Source organism: Alligator sinensis, unplaced genomic scaffold, assembly GCF_000455745.1.
Source record: "Alligator sinensis unplaced genomic scaffold, ASM45574v1 scaffold534_1, whole genome shotgun sequence".
Classification (NCBI taxonomy): Eukaryota; Metazoa; Chordata; order Crocodylia; family Alligatoridae; genus Alligator; species Alligator sinensis.
In genome coordinates, this window is record NW_005842050.1 from 2,268,520 (window position 1) to 2,287,098 (window position 18,579).

An 18,579-nucleotide genomic window follows, 5' to 3' on the forward strand; every position below is an offset into this window, starting at 1 on the left:
ACCCTGCGCGCTCGTGGAGAGTCACCTTTCGGACTGTCATTTTGGACGGTCCACGGAGCCTAGCAAACTCCGTGAGTGGTATCCAGAGCTCTGTTCGTGTTGGTTTAGCGGAGCCTAGCAAACTCTGCTCGTGTGTCTTCAGTGGAGCCTAGCAAACTCCACGTGTGTGGCGGTTTTTTTGTAACTGCAACTCAAGAAAGTTTTCCTGCCTGCACCGCGACCATCTACGGTGTAAGTAAAACAATCTTTAATCAGCCTCTACGCGTCCGTGCCTAATTCTAGTTCGCCATGCCGACCCTTTTCCCCGGCCCACGTGCCCAGGCTGCTGGCCACAGCCCCTCGGCCCCGACAAGTAACATCATTGGCAAGAGTGAATTTGCACGAGTGTAAGGGCCTTGTTACACAATAATTTTAGGTAGCTTCTGGAGCTCTTCACCTCTGGATTGGCTGCACATTGAGTGCTTAAAGCACTTATTATTCATCTTAAAGCTACACCAGTCAAGGACAGGATTATCTTTAATCTACCTAGTTTTGCTCCTGTTGCATTAAGGTGTGGCAACCCTCCACAGCTTTTCCACCCCAGTTGAAATCCCCCAGCATTTCAGGATGCAGTAGCCCCTCCCGAGTCAGGGTGGGGATGCCAGGATACAGTGAGGCAAGGTACAGAGCTTGTGCCTCACTGTTCCTACTGGGCAGAGCCAGTGCCACAGACCTGGAGCTGCAGTCTCCCGGATTGGTTTGCTGCTCCTAATACCTGGGCTGGACTTCAGCCATGGTGCCTGCAGGGGGTGGCAAGCTGGTGCTCACCTCTCCCACTGACCTATGGTTGAACCTGTGCCAAGGCCCACACTCTGTCTTATACCTTATCTTATACCTTGCTAGTTCATAACAGGCAATGTGACCATCTCAATAACTTCTCAAGATTAAACCTGTGATTTGCAGAGGTCAAATTTTCCATACAACAGGAGAAATGGAATCCAGCTGTCAACTTCTAGCCAGTTTCATCAATAAAAATCACTTTTGTATGTTATACCCTCTCTAATTAGGCCATTACAAAATTCAAAATTTGCCCTTTTCTGTTATAATAACTAACCATAAAATTAATCATTATTTTCTGTCACTTACATGTGGCTCAGTAATAGCTCAGCAGATAAATCTTTGCCCAAATAATAGATTTTTCTTTACTACATTTTTTAACAAATCGCCATAGCAGTTTTTATAAAAGTAAGGTGGTGTAACCCCCACTGACTGTATCACAATTCAGCTAACTAGGCTTGTCATCTTAATTTTCCTCCCAGCATCATTTAGGTATAGGACTCTTCTTCATGTCCTGTCTAGAATAACAGCTTTACTGTGTTTAATTGAACTGATATTGCATTCCACCCTAGAGGTGGCTGTACTTTAGTAATGGATTAAATAATTCTGTCAGTCAAATTTTGAAAAGTGTGGTGCTATGAGATGAAAGATGTTGGTACAGCTGAAAAAAAGTATTTCAAGGTCTGTATGAGAGCTGCATGTGTGGTTCTGGATCTGGGTCTTACAAAGAAATCAACAATAACACATTCATCATTTCACTTCTTTTTTTAAACTTCTAAACATCTATATTACATTGTGATATACCTATCATTAAGAAAGCTGCACACTCCTGCATTGCACTTAATATTCCAAGCCATGACACTGGCTTTATTTCTTTTTTGTACTAGTCCTCTTCCCCATGGCTGCTTTTGAAATTCTGGTCTAGCTGTTGGTTTCCTGAGTGCAACACAAATATTGTGTCTAATTCAGTAATGCAGATTTCATTGTCTGATACCAAGACAGATTAAACTTAAAAGTGCTTGTGATTGTTCAACAAAACCAAACCTTACAGACATTCTTCCTTTTTATAAAATATATGCGTTTCTCCTGTTGTATGGAAAATTTGACCTCTGCAAATCACAGGTTTAATCTTGAGAAGTTATTGAGATGGTCACATTGCCTGTTATGAACTAGCAAGGTATAAGATAAGAATATTAATGCAGTTCATTGGCATGCCTGACAATCTGCATCCTGACTTTAAATCCCAGTGCCCCTTGATGAATGAGAAAATGAGAGCTATGCAAGTTTCTGGCTCTCACCTTGTAAAAAATGATGGGTTTTATGTTTAGGGTATTGCCTTTATTACATGCATTGCATAATTGTTAGAACCCCATTGTTAGAACCCTACTGTTTTACTAGTCAGGTGTATTTTAAGGCACCTGAGTCACTAAACAGCATCCTTTTTAATCCTTATGAAACACCAAAAATTGTATTTGAGTGCCTAAATCCCTTAGCTTTCATGTGTATACCTCTTTTAGTCTAAGAAGCTCTTTACCATCTCCTACACACACAGATTTGTCCTTCAGAGGATGCTTAGAAAGACAAAGATGACTTCTGTTGAAGTGCCCACATTCTATGCATATTTCCAAGAATATGAATAGAAAAGGGGCAGGTGCAACAACTAGGAAACAAAGGATGTTGTGGTATACAGGAGAGGTACAATGAGTGCCACCAAAATTCAACGTGTCACAGTGCCTATCTTTTCCCAAAGAAATAGCATTGAAAGCACCTAACCCAGGTTCTAGGCCTGCTTTGGATGTTTAAATACACACCTCCCACTTCCCAGAAAAGTGTCCTAATGACAAGACTGTGGGCTAAGCAGGGCCGATGTTGGCTTCCACCCTCCTGTTGAAGCTGAGCTACTGGGCAGCCAAGAGTGAGAGAGCATGAGATCCAAAAGGAGAGCAAGGAAGAGAGAATATGACTCTGTGGTTCATCAAAGTGGCCGCTGATCTGGGAGGAAAAGAGGCTTGTGTTGGGGCCCCTTCTCCTGCTATGGTGATGATCTATGTTTTCCAATAACTGTGTAATGCAAAATAGAGAAGCAGCCCAGGAAGAAAGCAAAAGGGAGACAGACTCTGTCTTCTGGTCTTTAGGGGAATCAGCTGAGTAGGGGAGCCCTGGCTTCTAGCTGGTACTATTAGGAGTGTTTATACATTTTTCATTGATTAACTAGCAGGAGTAAGGATCCAGGGTAAGGAGAAGCTTGAGAGAGTCCAGGGGAGAGCCACATGCATGATCAAAGGTCAGGAAAATAGACCTTATGATGAGAGGCTGAGAGCTATGGGACTCTTCAGCCTGGAAAAGCTCAGGCTCAAGGGTGATCTGGTGGCCACCTGTAAGTTTATCATGGGTGCTCATCAGGATCTGGGGGAACATCTGTTCACCAGAGCACCTCAAGGGATGACAAGATTGAACGGTCACTAACTCCTCCATGACTGTTTCATAGATTCATAGATTCATAGATGTTAGGGTCGGAAGGGACCTCAATAGATCACCGAGTCCGACCCCCTGCATAGGCAGGAAAATGTGCTGGGTTCAGATGACCCCTGGGTCTAGATGACCCCAGCTAGATGCTTATCTAACCTCCTCTTGAAGACCCCCAGGGTAGGGGAGAGCACCACCTCCCTTGGGAGCCCATTCCAGACCTTGGCCACTCTAACTGTGAAGAAGTTCTTCCTAATGTCCAGTCTAAATCTGCTCTCTGCTAGCTTGTGGCCATTATTTCTTGTAACCCCCGGGGGCGCCTTGGTGAATAAATACTCACCAATTCCCTTCTGTGCGCCCGTGATGAACTTATAGGCAGCCACAAGGTCGCGTCTCAACCTTCTCTTGTGGAGGCTGAAAAAGTCCAGTTTCTCTAGTCTCTCCTCATAGGGCTTGGTCTGCAGGCCCTTAACCATACGAGTGGCCCTTCTCTGGACCCTCTCCAGGTTATCCGCATCCCTCTTGAATTGTGGCGCCCAGTTTCAGGCTGGACATAAGGAAGAACTTCTGTACTGTCCGAGCCCCCAAGGTTTGGAATAGACTGCTGCCGGAGGTGGTTCAAGCACCTACTTTGAATGCCTTCAGGAGACATTTAGATGTCTATCTGGCTGGGATCCTATGACCCCTGCTGACTTCCTGCCTTTTGGGCAGGGGGCTGAACTCGAAGATCTTCCGAGGTCCCTTCCAGCCCTAATGTCTATGAATCTATAAAAGGTCCCACTCTCTTCTATGGTGATGTCTACTTCCCTGACCACAGAGACCTATTCCTTCTTTCTTGGTCTTCTTTGTTTTTCCTGACTGTTTGCTTCTGGGCTGGTCAGTGAACTAGCTTAAGCAAGAAGGGGAGAAGTGACCTAGCTGAGGCTATTGTGATTTAGGGCACATGCTTTAGGGCACCATCCTGGGAAATGAGAGGGCTGGGTACTGGCTTTCAAGATGTGTTAGGCTTCCCATTGGGACAATGGGAAACATAGGTGCTTTAGACATGTAATAGAATTAGGCCTCCTAAAAGGGGTGCCTAAGTTTGAGCCAAGCACCGAGCTAAGATGAAAGTGCTGTAGAAGCTTAATGTGATTTGAGATTTTGTGTATGTTTTTCTGTTGGCTGATAAGGTATATGTAGTAGCATGGATGATGACAGTTCAGTATAAAATAAAAGGTATTATTATACTAGATTCTAATAGATTAAAGCTATGCCCCATGTATGGAAGTAGTTTGGTAAGACTGTTTGTTATGTAATGTTGATTCTCAAACTGTGGTTTTGTGGACTGTGGGTGGTTTGTGAGACTGTGGGGGAGTAGTCTGTGGATCAAGTTAAACCCCACTTTTTCAATTAAAAGTTCAATGGTAAGGATTCATGGTGGATCACAGCAGTTCAGAGGATTGGCAATTGCCCATTGGTCAAACAAGAAACTATTTGTTTAATTTACGTCAGGTCAAAATAAAGGAGCAGGTGCGCTCTTTCTTTCTCTCATCTGTAGTGTTGTCAGGAAGATCTTTCAATAACCTGATTTTTTTTTTCTTTCTTACAGAAATTTTTTGATCTTGAGGAAGAGAGTGTTTGCTTTTTAAAAGAACAGAAAAATTCGTCTTTTCCCAAATTAAATCGTAACAAATATGTGGTGACTGATGGAGCTGCATACATTGGTAAGTAAACCCACAGTACAGTTGGTTTTGGTCAGTACATTAGAACTTTATAACCCAATATCTGAAATAACAATTTCATTGGTGTATTAGCTAGCTGAAAAGTTCTTTCAGTTAATGCATACTGAGTATTTTTGTCCACTTGGAGAACATTTCTGCAAACTAAACATTGAGGAAGAAATTCTGATTCCCAGAACAGAGTTGTTTAGATGTGTCTGAGTAAGATGAGTTGCATTCTGTCTTTCTTGTGAATTGGTTTCCCAAGGGAATTCAGGATGCTTTGAATTCTGAAAAAGTAGGCTGGAAGAACAATCTTAAAATGCCATACAAGAATTGGGCACAGGCTTGGAAATATGTTGGGGGATCCAACACATCCTTTTGATATATGACTTCTTTAGTTCCATGAAATGTGACTGATCTCATGATTTCCTATGTCATCATAATATTTGTGGGCATCTTGGTAAATGTAAAATGGACAACCACCCTGGTTTTCTTTAGAATTTTCTCTAGTTATGCCGATTCACTGTATACACTCTCATGATTTCAGACCACATGCACTGAACTGCAGATGGCTTGGTCTTAATCTGAAGTCATTGTTTGCAGGTTAAATGCATATTTGACAATATTACTCTAGACAGCTGAGTGTAAAAGTTCATTGTGAATAAAATATATATTAAATAGAGGAGAAAAACATAGTCTTTCCACAGTGCAACCACCTGAGCTGTGCTCTGGAACTAGAGGTTTGCTTTTAGGTAGGTAGAAAACTGCTTTGAATTTAGAAGTTAAAACATGTTTCCTCCATCAGGAGATTTTAATGAGTCCAAGAATGAAAATGTTAATTTTAAGTAGGCTACAGTACTTGCTTTAGTGGCAGGCTTCTTCAGACCTGACTTGTTACATAGTACTTAGAACCATGGTTCCTCTCTCTCTGCTGCAACCATGGTGGGAATTTGGTGGCATGATAAGAGATCCAGATGCTATTCCCTATATATGGATGAATATTAAAGGTCATGCTAACCTGGGGGCTGAGGATAGTTTTGAGAAGTTCTACCACCACTCCACCTCTTCAAGGAACTTTAGCTCCTTAGTTCCATCTTGGAGTATACATTGAATTAAAGTTCTGGGCTGTGCATATTATGCCCTCTTGATCATTGTCACTACTTTATAAGACCATAGGTAGGAGTCACAAGAATGAATGCAATGTTATAAATGTAGTTCATCGCAAGCTCATTGTCATCTGAAATATAGGTCTGTCACTGTATCATCCCTATCTTCTTTTGCTATTTCTCCTACATAAATTCTGTTGATTTATACAAAACATCTTCAAAATCCACCTATCTCCCTCCCCTTTACCAAAGCCCTTTCCAGATCTTTGTTGTCTCTTGTCTTGAGTATTATAGCTTCCTTCTCGCTGGCTTCTTTTATGAAGCTCCTGACATCAGCACTCTTTTCAGCATTTCTCACTATCCAAATCCTCTTCAGATGCCTGTATCAGATTTCAGGTCTTTCTTGCACTGAAGGCCTTGCACAAAAGAGGATCTACCTTACCACTCCTTTCTTACGTTCCTAATTTTTTCCATTGTCTTTCTCACCTTTCTCACCTTGTATCTTTTCAAGCTACAGAAATAAATGCATAATTGCTTCCATCCACAATTACATTAAATAGACTTGTGGGCAGCGGAGTCCCCCAGGGCTCAGTCCATGGGCCTGCACTGTTCAATTTCTTTATCAGCGATTTGGACAATGAGGTTGAAAAACAACCTGTTTAAATTTGCTGATGATACCAAAATTTGGGGTGAGGTGGGCACGCTAGTAGGGAGGGAAAGACTGCAGCAAGACCTGGATAGGTTGCAGGGGTGGGCTAACAAAAACAGGATGCGTTTCAATACTGACAAGTGCAGGGTGATGCACTTAGGCAGTAGTAACCAGCAGCACACTTATAAGATGGGAAACTCCCTTCTTGAGAGCACGGAGGCAGAAAGGGATCTTGGAGTCATTATTAACTCCAAGATGAACATGGGCTGACAATGAGAGGTCACGGTTGGCAGGGCTAACTGGGCCTTATCGTGCATCCACAGGTGCTTCTCAGGGCCAAGGAAGTGATCCTCCCCCTCTATGCCACACTGGTCAGGCCACAGCTGGAGTACTGTGTCCAGTTCTGGGCACCCCACTTCAAGAGGGATGTGGACCACATTGAGAGGGTCCAGAGGAGGGCCACCCACATGATCTGGGGACAGCAGGGCAGACCCTACAATGAGAGGCTACGGGACTTGAACCTGTTCAGCCTTCACAAGAGAAGGCTGAGGGGGGACCTGGTGACTGTCTATGAACTCACTAAGGGGGACCAGAAGGGTTTCGGGCAGACCTTGTTTCCCCTAGCGCCCCCATGGATAACAAGGAATAATGGCCACAAGTTGTTGGAGAGTAGGTTTAGATTAGACATCCGTAAGAACTATTCACAGTTAGGGCGGCTAGGATCTAGAACCAACTTCCAAGGGAAGTGGTGCTGGCTCCTACCCTGGGGGTCTTTAAGAAGAGGCTTGATGCCTACCTAACTGCAGTCATTTGAGCCCAGTTTTCCTCCTGCCCAGGCAGGGGGTCGGACTTGAAGATCTACAAGGTCCCTTCCGACCCTACTTCTATGATTCTATGATTCTATGAAAAAAACCAAAACAAGCCTCAGGCATGTGGATAGGATGTAAATCGGCATTCTTCAGGGTGTAGGATTATACATTCATAGGAGAGTAGGGCTAGAGGGGACCTCACAAGGTCATCTGTTCCAGCCCCTTCCTCAAGGCAAAATTATCACGCATGATTGGGCTGTATGCATAGACAGCTATAGGCTGCACAGAAGGGATTGGGTAGGGAAAAAGGAAAGGATGAAGGCATGCTGCTCCTGTGTGTAAAGGACCAGTATGTTTCCGTGGAGACCCAAATTGGTTTGAGAGAAGGGCAACTTGATACCCTGTGGGTCAAGATATGGGGAGGATGAGGAAAAGGGGACTTGATGGTAGGCATCTACTACAGACTGCCAAACCAGGAGAAGAAACTGGATCTGGAATTTTCCAGAGAACTGATGGAGGCTGCACATTCAAGGGAACATGGTTGTCATGGGTGACCTTAGTTACCCTGACATCTGCTGGGAGGAGTACTCGGCCAGATCTGACCGGTCATATAGGGTTTTGACCTGCATGGAAGAACTTTATTTTGTACAGGAGGTGAACAGACTGACATGGGGGAAGGCTTTGTTGGATTTGGTTCTACCCAAAGGGGATGACCTGGTGGGAGACCTGAGGATTGAGGGTAATCTAGGAGATAGTAATCATGAGATGATAGAATTCACTATCCATTGTAGGGCAGGGAAGTCAGCCAGTAGGCCAGAGATGCTTGATTTCAGGAAGACTGACTTCAGTGAGCTTAGGAAAATAGTGGGAGAGACCCTATGGCAAGAGGGACTGGAGGGGAAGGGAGTTCAGAAAGGGTGGTTTTTCCTCAAAGGAGTGATCCTCAGAGTGCAAGAAAAATCCATTTCTGGATGCAGGAAAGGTGGTAAAAGGGATGGAAATCCATCTTGGTTGACCAGAGGAGTCAAGGAGTGCTTAAAAAAGGAAAAGGAGGCTTACAGTCAGTGAAAACAATAGGTAATCACCAAGGTAGAATACACAAGTATAGCCCGTATTTGTAGGGAGAGGATAAGGAAGACAAGGGCAGCAACTGAGATCAGGACCAAAATCAAGGAGAATAAGAACTCCTTCTTTAGGTATATGGGGAGCAGGAGAAAGTTTAAGGGAAATGTGGGGCCCCTGCATAATGGGACAAGACAGCTGATAACAGACAGTCAAGAGAAAGCTGAACTTTTTAATGAATACTTTGCATCTGAATACAAATAGTGGTCACCCATCTGGCTGGATACTGGGTGGATGTGGAGGGGGGGATTGCCACCCCCTGGTCAGTGTTGAACTGGTGGGGAAGCACTTAGAGAAGCTGAATGTCTTGACGTCAGCAGGACCAGATGGACTACAGTTGAGAGTGCTGAGGGAATTGGCTGGAGTTATTGTGGAACTGTTGGTGAAGATATTGAAGACTTGTGTTGCTTAGGGGAGGTCCTGGAAGACTGGAAAAGGGCCAATGTGGATTGCCACCCCCTGGTCAGTGTTGAACTGGTGGGGAAGCACTTAGAGAAGCTGAATGTCTTGACGTCAGCAGGACCAGATGGACTACAGTTGAGAGTGCTGAGGGAATTGGCTGGAGTTATTGTGGAACTGTTGGTGAAGATATTGAAGACTTGTGTTGCTTAGGGGAGGTCCTGGAAGACTGGAAAAGGGCCAATGTGGTGTCAGTCTTTAAGAAGGGGAAGAGGGAGAATCCGGGAAACTATAGGCTTGTCAGTTTGACTTCAGTACCATATACTTGGATTTTAAAAAGGCATTCGATATAGTCTCTCTTGATGCTCTTAAAAAATGGGGGACTGTAGGCTGACAGAGTCTATAGTCAGGTGGGTTGGGAACTGGCTAAGGGGTCAAACCCAGAAAGCATTAGTGGATGGGTCTGTATCATGTTGGAGGGAGGTCACCAGGGGTGCCCTGCAGGGTTCGGTTCTTGGCCCTGTGCTGTTCAACATCTTTATCAATGATTTAGATGAGGATGTGGAAAGCACGCTGGCCAATTTGAAGATGATACTAAGTTATGGGGAAAAGCAGTCACACTAGGGGATAGGATGCGGATACAAGCAGACCTGGACAAGCTGAAAAGGCGGGTGGAACAGAACCAGATGCAGTTCAATAAGGATAAATTCAGAGTACTTCATCTTGGGAGGAGTAACCAGTGACATCAATATAGGCTAGGAGGATATATGTCGCTTGTCAGTTGTCCCATTTGGTTTAGCAGGGGTCCAATGTTACCCTTGCTTTTCTTCTGACTCCCCACATATATAAAAAATAACTTTTTATTGTCCTTGATATGTGTAGCCAGGTGGAGTTCAGTTGCAGCCTTCGCTTTCCTGATTCACTCTCTACAGGTACGGACAAGTGCAGAGTAATCCTCCTTTATGGTGATTCCTGTCTTCCATCCTTTATAAGCCTCTCTTTTTTGGTGTAGTTGGTCCACGAGTTCCCTACTGAGCCAAGGGGGTTGCTGTTCCCTTTTGCTACCTTTCCTCTGAGATGGGATGGACATCCCTTGTGCTTCCAGGATCACTCCCTTAAGGAGTGACCACTGCTCTTGGACTTCTCTCCCTTCCAAGTCTTGGTCCCTTAGGGCCTTGACAACAAGCCTCCTGAGCTTATCAAAGTCAGCTTTCCTAAAGTTGAAGACTTCTGTGTTGCTGACTGACTTGCCAGCTTTGTGATGGATAGTAAAAGTGATCAGCTCATGGTCACTGTCTCCCAGCTTTTCTCTGATCTTTAGGTTGCTGACTAGCTCTTCCCCTATAGCCAGTACCAGGTCCAGCAGTGCTTTACCTCTTGTGGGTCCATAGACTTCTTGGGTCAGGTAGCATTCATCCACACACATGAGGAAGCTTTGTGACCATTCGGATTTGGCTGAGTGCTCTTCCCATGAAACATCTGGGCAGTTGACAACCATGCACTGAGAGCATGTAGCCTCAGCCAGTTCCCTGGCAAATTCCTGGTAAATTTCTTGTTCCTTGTTAAAGGGTCTATAGTAGACTCCTATCATTGTGTCCCCTGTGCCACATTCCCCACATATTTTAACCCAGAGGGTCTTTAGTTGCCCTCCCTGGGTGCCAATGTCAGCTTTCAGGGATGTGTAGCTATCCTTGACATAGAGAGCTACGCCCCCACCCCTTTTGTCTGCACAATCTCTCCTATACAAAATATAGCCATCTATACCTGTGGCCCAGTCATAGGTGGAGTCCCGCCAGGTCTCTGTTATTCCTATGAGATCATAGTCATTCTTGTTTAGCAGGAGGCCCAGTTCCTCCTGTTTGTTCCCCAAGCTCCTGGCATTGGTGTACAGACAGTAAATGTCTCATTGGGAGCCCTAGGTTTCCTCACATTCCCACCATTTCAGGGCTGGGGTAGGAGTGGAATCCCTTGGGTGCCCTAACCTGTTGGTTCCGTAGGTATTGCCTCGCGGGCTTGCTTTGGTGGTTGTTCACTCATCCCTCGGCAGGCTTAATTTAAAGCCCAGTTGAGCAGGTCAGCCATTCTGGCTGAGAAGAGCTTCCTCCCCAGTGAAGTGAAGTGGAGGCCATCTCTTCCCAGCAGACCGCTGCCTCCCTCACCAAAGAGCGGACTGTGATCGTGGAAGCTGAAGCCTTCATGATGACACCAGCACTGCAGTCTTTGGTTGACTACCTCGATCCATCTTTCCCTCCCTTATGGCTGATCACAGGATGAACGTGAGCTGCCAGTGTGACATTGTAATCAACAGAGCTAATAGCATACTGAGATGCATTAGCTGATGCATCACAAGCAGGGCTAAGGAAGTGATACTTCTAAATCATGTGGGCTCATCTAAATCATTGATAAAGTGATATTTCCTCTCTACTTAGCAGTGGTGAGACCCCAGCTGGAGTATTGCGTACAGGTCTGGGCACCACACTTCAAAAAAGATGTGGAGAATCTTGAAAGGGTCCAGAGAAGGGTCACAAGAATGATTAAGGGCCCGGAGGACAAACCTTATGAGGGAAGACTAAGGGATCTGGGACTGTTCAGCCTGGAGAAGAGAAGACTGAGGGGGAACTTGGTGGCTGTCTATAAGTATGTAAGAGGTGAATATCAGGAGCTGAGAGAAAAACTGTTCACTAGGGCACTCCAGGGGAGGACAAGGAGCAATGGCCATAAACTGTTAGAGGATGGGTTCAGGTTGCATGTATGGAAGAACTTCTTTATGGTAAGGGTGACCAGAATCTGGAATAGACTTCCCAAGGAGGTGGTGCAGTCCCCAACATTGGAAGTCTTCGAGAGGAGACTGGACGGACACCTTGCTGGGATAATTTGTTGTCAGCAGTATTCCTGCCCAGAGCAGGGGGTTGGACTCGATGATCTTTCAAGGTCCCTTCCAACCCTTAATTTCTGTAATTCTATGATTCTAGCACTGACTAAAGCATCCCAACCAAGTGTCTGTCCAGCCTTTTCTTAAAAATTCCTGGGGTGGAGATTCCACAGCTTTCATAAGTAGCCTATTCCAATATTTGACCACCAGCATAATCCAAAAGTTCCTCCTGATCTCCAACCTATATTTCCTCGGAGCCCACGTCATCCTCTCTATAATCATCTTTCAAGTATTTTAAGTCTGTTTTCAAATCTCCCCCCTCAAGCTTCTCTTCTCCAGACTAAAGAACTGTAGGTCTTTCAGCCTATCTTCATAAGTCATGCTTCCTAGACCTCTAACCATTTTTGTCACTGTCTACTGAACTCTTTCCAATCTGTTCACATCCTTATTGAAGTGCAGGGTCCAGAACTGGACACAGTACTCCAAGTGAGGTCTCACCAATGCTGAATAGTGTTGAAGAATCACTTCCCTTGATTTTCAAGTGATACTCCTATTGATACGACCCAGTATGATGTTGACTCTTTTTTGCAACAAGAGCACACTACTGGCTCATGTTTAATGTATGGTCAACTGTAACCCCCAGGTCCATCTCTGAAGTACTGCAGCCTAGCCAGTTGTTCCCCAGTCTTTATTTTTCCATGCAGTTATTCCATCTCAAGTGCAGGGCTTTGCACTTGTCCTTGTTGAAACTCATCCAGTTGACTGTCAACCATTTTTCTAGTCATTCAGGTCATCCTGGACCCTAGCAATACCCTCCAGAATGTCTTCAATTCCACCTCACTCAGTGTCATCCACAAATTTTCTAAGCATGCACTCAATCTCATCATCAAAATCATTAACAAAGAAGTTAAACAAAATCAGACCTAAGACAGACAACTGGGGAACTCCACTTGATACCTCCTCCCAGCTAGACATTCAGCCATTGATGAATACTGACTGAGTACAATGATCCAACCAATTATGTTTGCACCTTACACAACTTTTGTCTAGTCTGTATTTCCTTAGCTGGTTAATGAAAATATTGTGGGAGATGGTTTTAAAAGTCTTGCTAACGTCAAGGTATATCACATGCACTGCTCTCTCCTCATCCACAAAGCTTGTCACCATATCATAGAAGGAAATCAGGTTGGTCAAACATGCCTTACTCTTGGTGAATCCATGTTGAGTATTCCTGATCACCTTTCCTCATCTAGGTGTTTCACAGTAGATTCCATGATCTTTCTAGATATTGAGATCAGACTGCCTGGTCAATAATTCCCTGGATCCTCCTTCTTCTCTTTCTTAAAGATGGGCACAATAATTGCCCTTTCCAGTGATCCAGGACCTCACCTGACCATCATGAACTATCTTTTACCAGAAAGGAAGGGAAAAAAATTCTTCTGTGAACAGGTTATTCCATACTGGTCCATTTCAAAGTTTCTTGCATCTGTGTCTGAAGCATCTTGTACAGGCAACTTTCAGACAGGATAATAGCCTATATTGTAGGCAGACCACCAACCTAATTCAGTATGGCAATTCCAGTATTCTTTTCTAGATCTTTAATTCTGCTGATGAAGGCATCTAGAATTTCTCCCATGACCCACTTCAAAATGTCTCCACTCTTTTCTCCCTGGAGTCCTCCCGAGAATACTTCTTCAGTCCATCTCTCACCATTCTCTTAAAATAGGAAAAACTATGCATGTATAAAATAAAACATACCCAAATACTGGAGCAAAATGTATATTTAAACACCTTTCCGTTACATTGCTTTTCAAAACTTCACCTCCCCCTAATCCTCTTTGTTTCTCTGCCTGTCTCTGGAGATATTAAGCTATTCAGGGTAGCATTGTCATGCTACAAAGCATCTAGCTCACTGCCAATGCTATACCAGTAGATGTTTAATATTTTTAAGGCAGTATAAAAAGTGAGTCATGAAGATAAAAAACAAGTCGTGTCCTGACCCAATTAGCATCACATAATCACTGCAATGATCATGCTGTTTTTATCTTTACTTTAAACAAATGATGTTTGATTGTACAATTAAGGATTAGATGTGTTGGCATAGCTTGATGTTAATTTATTCAGAATTTGAGCTTAGTATACATGTAAACACGTAGTCTGTATAGATAAAATGCTAATCACTGGCTCTATTCAATATGATGAAAAATTCCATTTCTATCCAATTCTACAGTAACTTTTAAAGAGTCTATGCCTCAGACAATCAGGATTTCATGGGAGGAAGAAAATATAAAGGTTGATCACTGACAAATGGGAAAGAGAAAGGAAGAAACTGAGAGCAGCTATGTTATAAAGTTTCTGTGGCTTCTTAGTAAAATAGTTTTTCACTGTATGTTTTAAGTGTTTTAAAGCCTGGTACCTTTAAATTATAAAAATCCAAATACAGTAAAGACAGCACAGAAGAGGTGTGTTTAAAAAATTAATGAGATATCTACAACCAGAAATACAGTTTGCATATTCAATCTAATTAGTTTTGTTAAGGAAAGCTATGCAAGTTGGTGACTGTGGGGCCAAATTAATCCTTAGGCTCAGCTCCTGCAATTGGATCAGTGAGGGCAAGGGCCTGAGTCAGACTTCCAATCACCTAAACGATAAAATAAAATCCCTGGATCTCCACAGCCTTTGATTTTGACTCTTTCTTAATATATTGAGCTAAATTAACTCCCTGAAGCATTTTGTCATGCCTAATCTGTGAGGAAGTTCAAATCTGACTCTACATTCATTGCTCCCATCACTTTTTAACACAAACACACCCCTAATTTACAGATAATTACTGCTTCTATTGCAGTCAATGGAAAGATTCTAAAAAACAATGTGAGATCAGGCCTCTAATTTTCTAACATGGCTGATGTGACTGTCCCCAAAGCCAGATCCTATTCCACTGATAGGCACTTGTTAGCGGACTCGGGCACCTAAATACGATTCTTTTCCATCCTGCTCAAGCACCTTAAAAACTTGCTGCATTTTTGTGACTTTGTTTTAAGAGTCATATAATGGCATGTTAACAAAATGAATGCATTAATGGATTTTCAAGACTTGAATGTGGCAGCACAGAATCACACTTACATGCATAAATTCTCCTGGACATATAATCTGGGAATAGAATCTCACCCTTAGTGTCCTGCGTTAAAGTTTTAGAAGTCCTGTAGTCGTCAATAAATACTGAAGAGCAGACAGATCTCTTTGTGGGATCCAGCCCTATTACAGATAGAGATAATTATTGCATACTACGTATGCAGAGCTGTGGTCAGGGGACAAAATTAGGGTTCAGAACAGATACCTTCTCAAGGATTGGGGCATTCAATGAACATGTGCTCTTTTGTCTTATTTCAAGGACTTTATGTATGTTCAGATATTTGGTTGTGAAATATGGCCCCAAATAGTAGTATTGTTCTTTCTGAGATATTGGGTATAGACTCATGGAATTGCTGGAGGTCCAGTTAATGAAAAAAAACCAAACCAATCCCTGAAATTCTTGCTTGTTGTGCATCTTTTACTAGTCTTCCGTTAGCCCAGGTGTCTTTTGTTTACCTTGCTATCACCAGGGCTTGACATGTTCATTACTTTAGGCTTCCTGTAACAGCAGGGAATAATAACTGGAATAAAATTACAGAGAAATCTGTTCAAATGGGGAGAGTGATTCCTTTCTTACATTGACATCTGTCACCCAGTAATCTGTGAAGGATCCCCTGGTTCAGTGGAATAATATACAGCCACCACAATCCATCAGTCTGAACATTTGCATTACTCTACTTTAAACTGCTGATTAGGCCAAATATATAATAATCCCTAGCAATGCTGATGGCTATAAGTTGTGTCTATGAGAAAATAATGAGTTGTTTCTGAATATGGAATGGGGACTTCCATCTTGACAACAGCAAAGTACCTGTTTTGCTTTCTGACCAAAGGTGATAAATATGTAGGCATGAATTGCATTGTATATCATGGTGGGGAAACTGAGGACTTATTTTCCAACCTGTCAGAAAAAAACAACAACATATCCCTGCAATTGTTTGGGATGGGGGAAGAAATACTGGATTTTTTTTTTATTGCCCTGGAGAAATTGGCTAATATTTCATTTCACAATCTCATTGTATGTTCCTTCATTTATTTGTAGGTAATTTTGATTGGGTGGGAAATGCTTTTACTCAGAATGCTGGAGCTGGCCTTGTTATCAACCAAGCAGACTCTGGGAACAGCACAAGCATCATTAAGCAGCTTAAAGCCGTGTTTGAAAGGGACTGGTATTCTCACTACGCCAAAAGTTTACCACCAACAAAAATCCCGAACTGCTTAAACCACAAACTTAACAAAGCAGCATCAAACAAGACTGCCATGAGCAATGTGAACTAAAAAGACTCTTTTACTGTATAACAAATGAAGACATCCACTGGGGCTGTAACCCCATTTCATATTTACAGACAAAAGACTGTAAACAAAAAAAGCAAAAAATAAATTAAAAAAATGTCTTTTTTTAGGAAAAAGCACACTTATATAAAATGTTCTCTAAACTATATTCTCTATATTAAATTATTTCAGACTTTTAAATTTGTTACTTCAGACATTGAATGTCATTTCTGCTTCGATGTTGATTTTAATGTTTCACATTTGCATTTAAAAGCATGCTTTGATTCCTCTCCTTCAGTTTTAGAACTTGCCCTACCACCTGTCCTGGTTAGTATAAACCAGGAGGCAGAATTGAGAGCTGAACTATGAAATGTCATTGTAAGACCAGCTGTTACTGATACATAGTGGAGGACAGATTTCCCCTATGGGAAAAGACACAGGTATAAGCTGATGTTCTCCCATGTAAATTGTGCCCTCCAAATATTTGACAATCTGAGTAAATTCTGATATTTATGAACAGGTATTTTGAATATCAATATCTAAAAATGTTTTATAGTATTCTCAAAATGAATTTAACTGATCCACCAGCTTCCTTGTTCATTTTTGCTTAATAATTCCAGAGGTTTTCTTTCATCTAATAAACTTTCGTTATAACTGAACTTCTTACAAAATGGATTTCGGTCAAGTGAATTCATTCCTTCAAACATCATACTTTTTCTATGTTATACCAATATCTCTTTATTTATGGAAATGCCTAATTTCTGAGGGTGCTTACACATAAAGGTCAAGGACTGACTTTCCTGGCAGCTGTATCGTGATTTTTTTCCCAGTCTGAAGTGTTTATCATTTCTGAGATAATGGTTTTGCATAAAAAACAGTTAAATGTCACTGTTTGGATAAGGTGATGGGTTGTGTAAAACTAGAAAATCTCAGTGAAAATGTTCAGTTTTGTTCCAGCTGGTCTCACATCTGGAAAATATTGCTCTGATAACTAAGAACACCTCTTATGGAATGTTTTTTTTTCCTCATTTTAAAAAGTTCATTCACTTTTTTCCATGTTTTGCCCATCAACTGGCTACAGTCCAAATGCAATATTCATATTTTCATTGACGACTAGATTGTCAGCTGGCATTAATTAGTGTGGCTTCGCTGACTTCCAGAGAGTAAAATGGGATTGTCAGCTAAGGCTCTGCCCCCTAAAGCATAATTCTACTCTGAAAAATGGCTGTATAAAAATGGTGCATTGCAGATCAGGGGTGTCTAACTCACTTGGCTCTCTGGGCTGAATGCAAAATACGAGGCTTCTCACAGGCCAGATGACCTGGTCCAGTGGCAGATGAGAGTGTACTAGCATGGCTGCTGGAGCCACTGCATTGGCGCAGCTCTGGAACCCAGGAGGTGAGCGTTGCCACTGCTTGCCCCCATTCTACCCCTTCCACCAATTTTAGTCAACGACGGAGACCAAAGACCCTGAATTCAGCAGCAGGCAGTGGAGTGCTAAGGGCAAGTAGCAGCTTTTACCCTTAGGGTCCAGAGACACACCCTGGCAGCTGTGCCAACAAGCCCCACAGGCTGCCAGTTGAACAGCCCTGTCTTAAACAATTGATCTGCTTTCTCTTTCTATTCAGAATTGTATCTGCTTAACCTGTTAATACTTATTTTTTAATCATTTTTACGCCTGCTGAGGAAATCCATCCATTAAAGTTAATCAATTCTTTATGTCCATGGGCATCAACACAAAGCATTTTTTTTTCTAAGATTCAAACCGATTTCACGTGAACATATATCATTGAGGCCATAATCTGGCTTGATAGAAAATGACGTGAGAATTTAATTTGTCCTGCAAAATCTTTATTGGTGTGGATGATGCAAATACCCAGCTTGTCTTTTAGATCTCATTTGAATTTGCAAGGTTGGCAGGTAGAAAGTGCACTCTTTGTGGAGGTTCTTGAGACAATCTACAGACCCTCACAATGCCATTTTTGCAGCCATGTTTCAGAGTGTAGGTGCAATTCAAAATTAGAACTACTTCTGGAAATAAGAAGCCCATTTTCACAAGGAAAAATGTTGATAGAGTTTAAATTGGACTGAATTATCAGAATTTCAGATCTTGTTAAATATCATTATCAGTGTTTTGCATAGCCCTAAAACCCAATGACAGTTAGTTAAGATTTAAAGGAAGCCATGCAATTCAGTAACCTGTATTTTATTCCCCAGAGCCTTAAAGCTACAC

General features: G+C 42.5%; 1 protein-coding gene across 1 annotated transcript in view; it reads left to right on the plus strand.

Moving 5' to 3' along the window:
- The window catches only part of PLD5 (phospholipase D family member 5), a 320,538-nt gene extending 303,610 nt beyond the window's left edge, over window positions 1-16,928 (plus strand). The window contains exons 9-10 of the mRNA XM_014519571.2: window positions 4,874-4,988; window positions 16,117-16,928. Coding sequence (XP_014375057.2) covers window positions 4,874-4,988; window positions 16,117-16,352 — 351 coding nt within the window. The 3' untranslated portion in view covers window positions 16,353-16,928. The remainder of the gene's footprint in view (window positions 1-4,873; window positions 4,989-16,116) is intronic.
- Window positions 16,929-18,579: the final 1,651 nt, after the last annotated feature.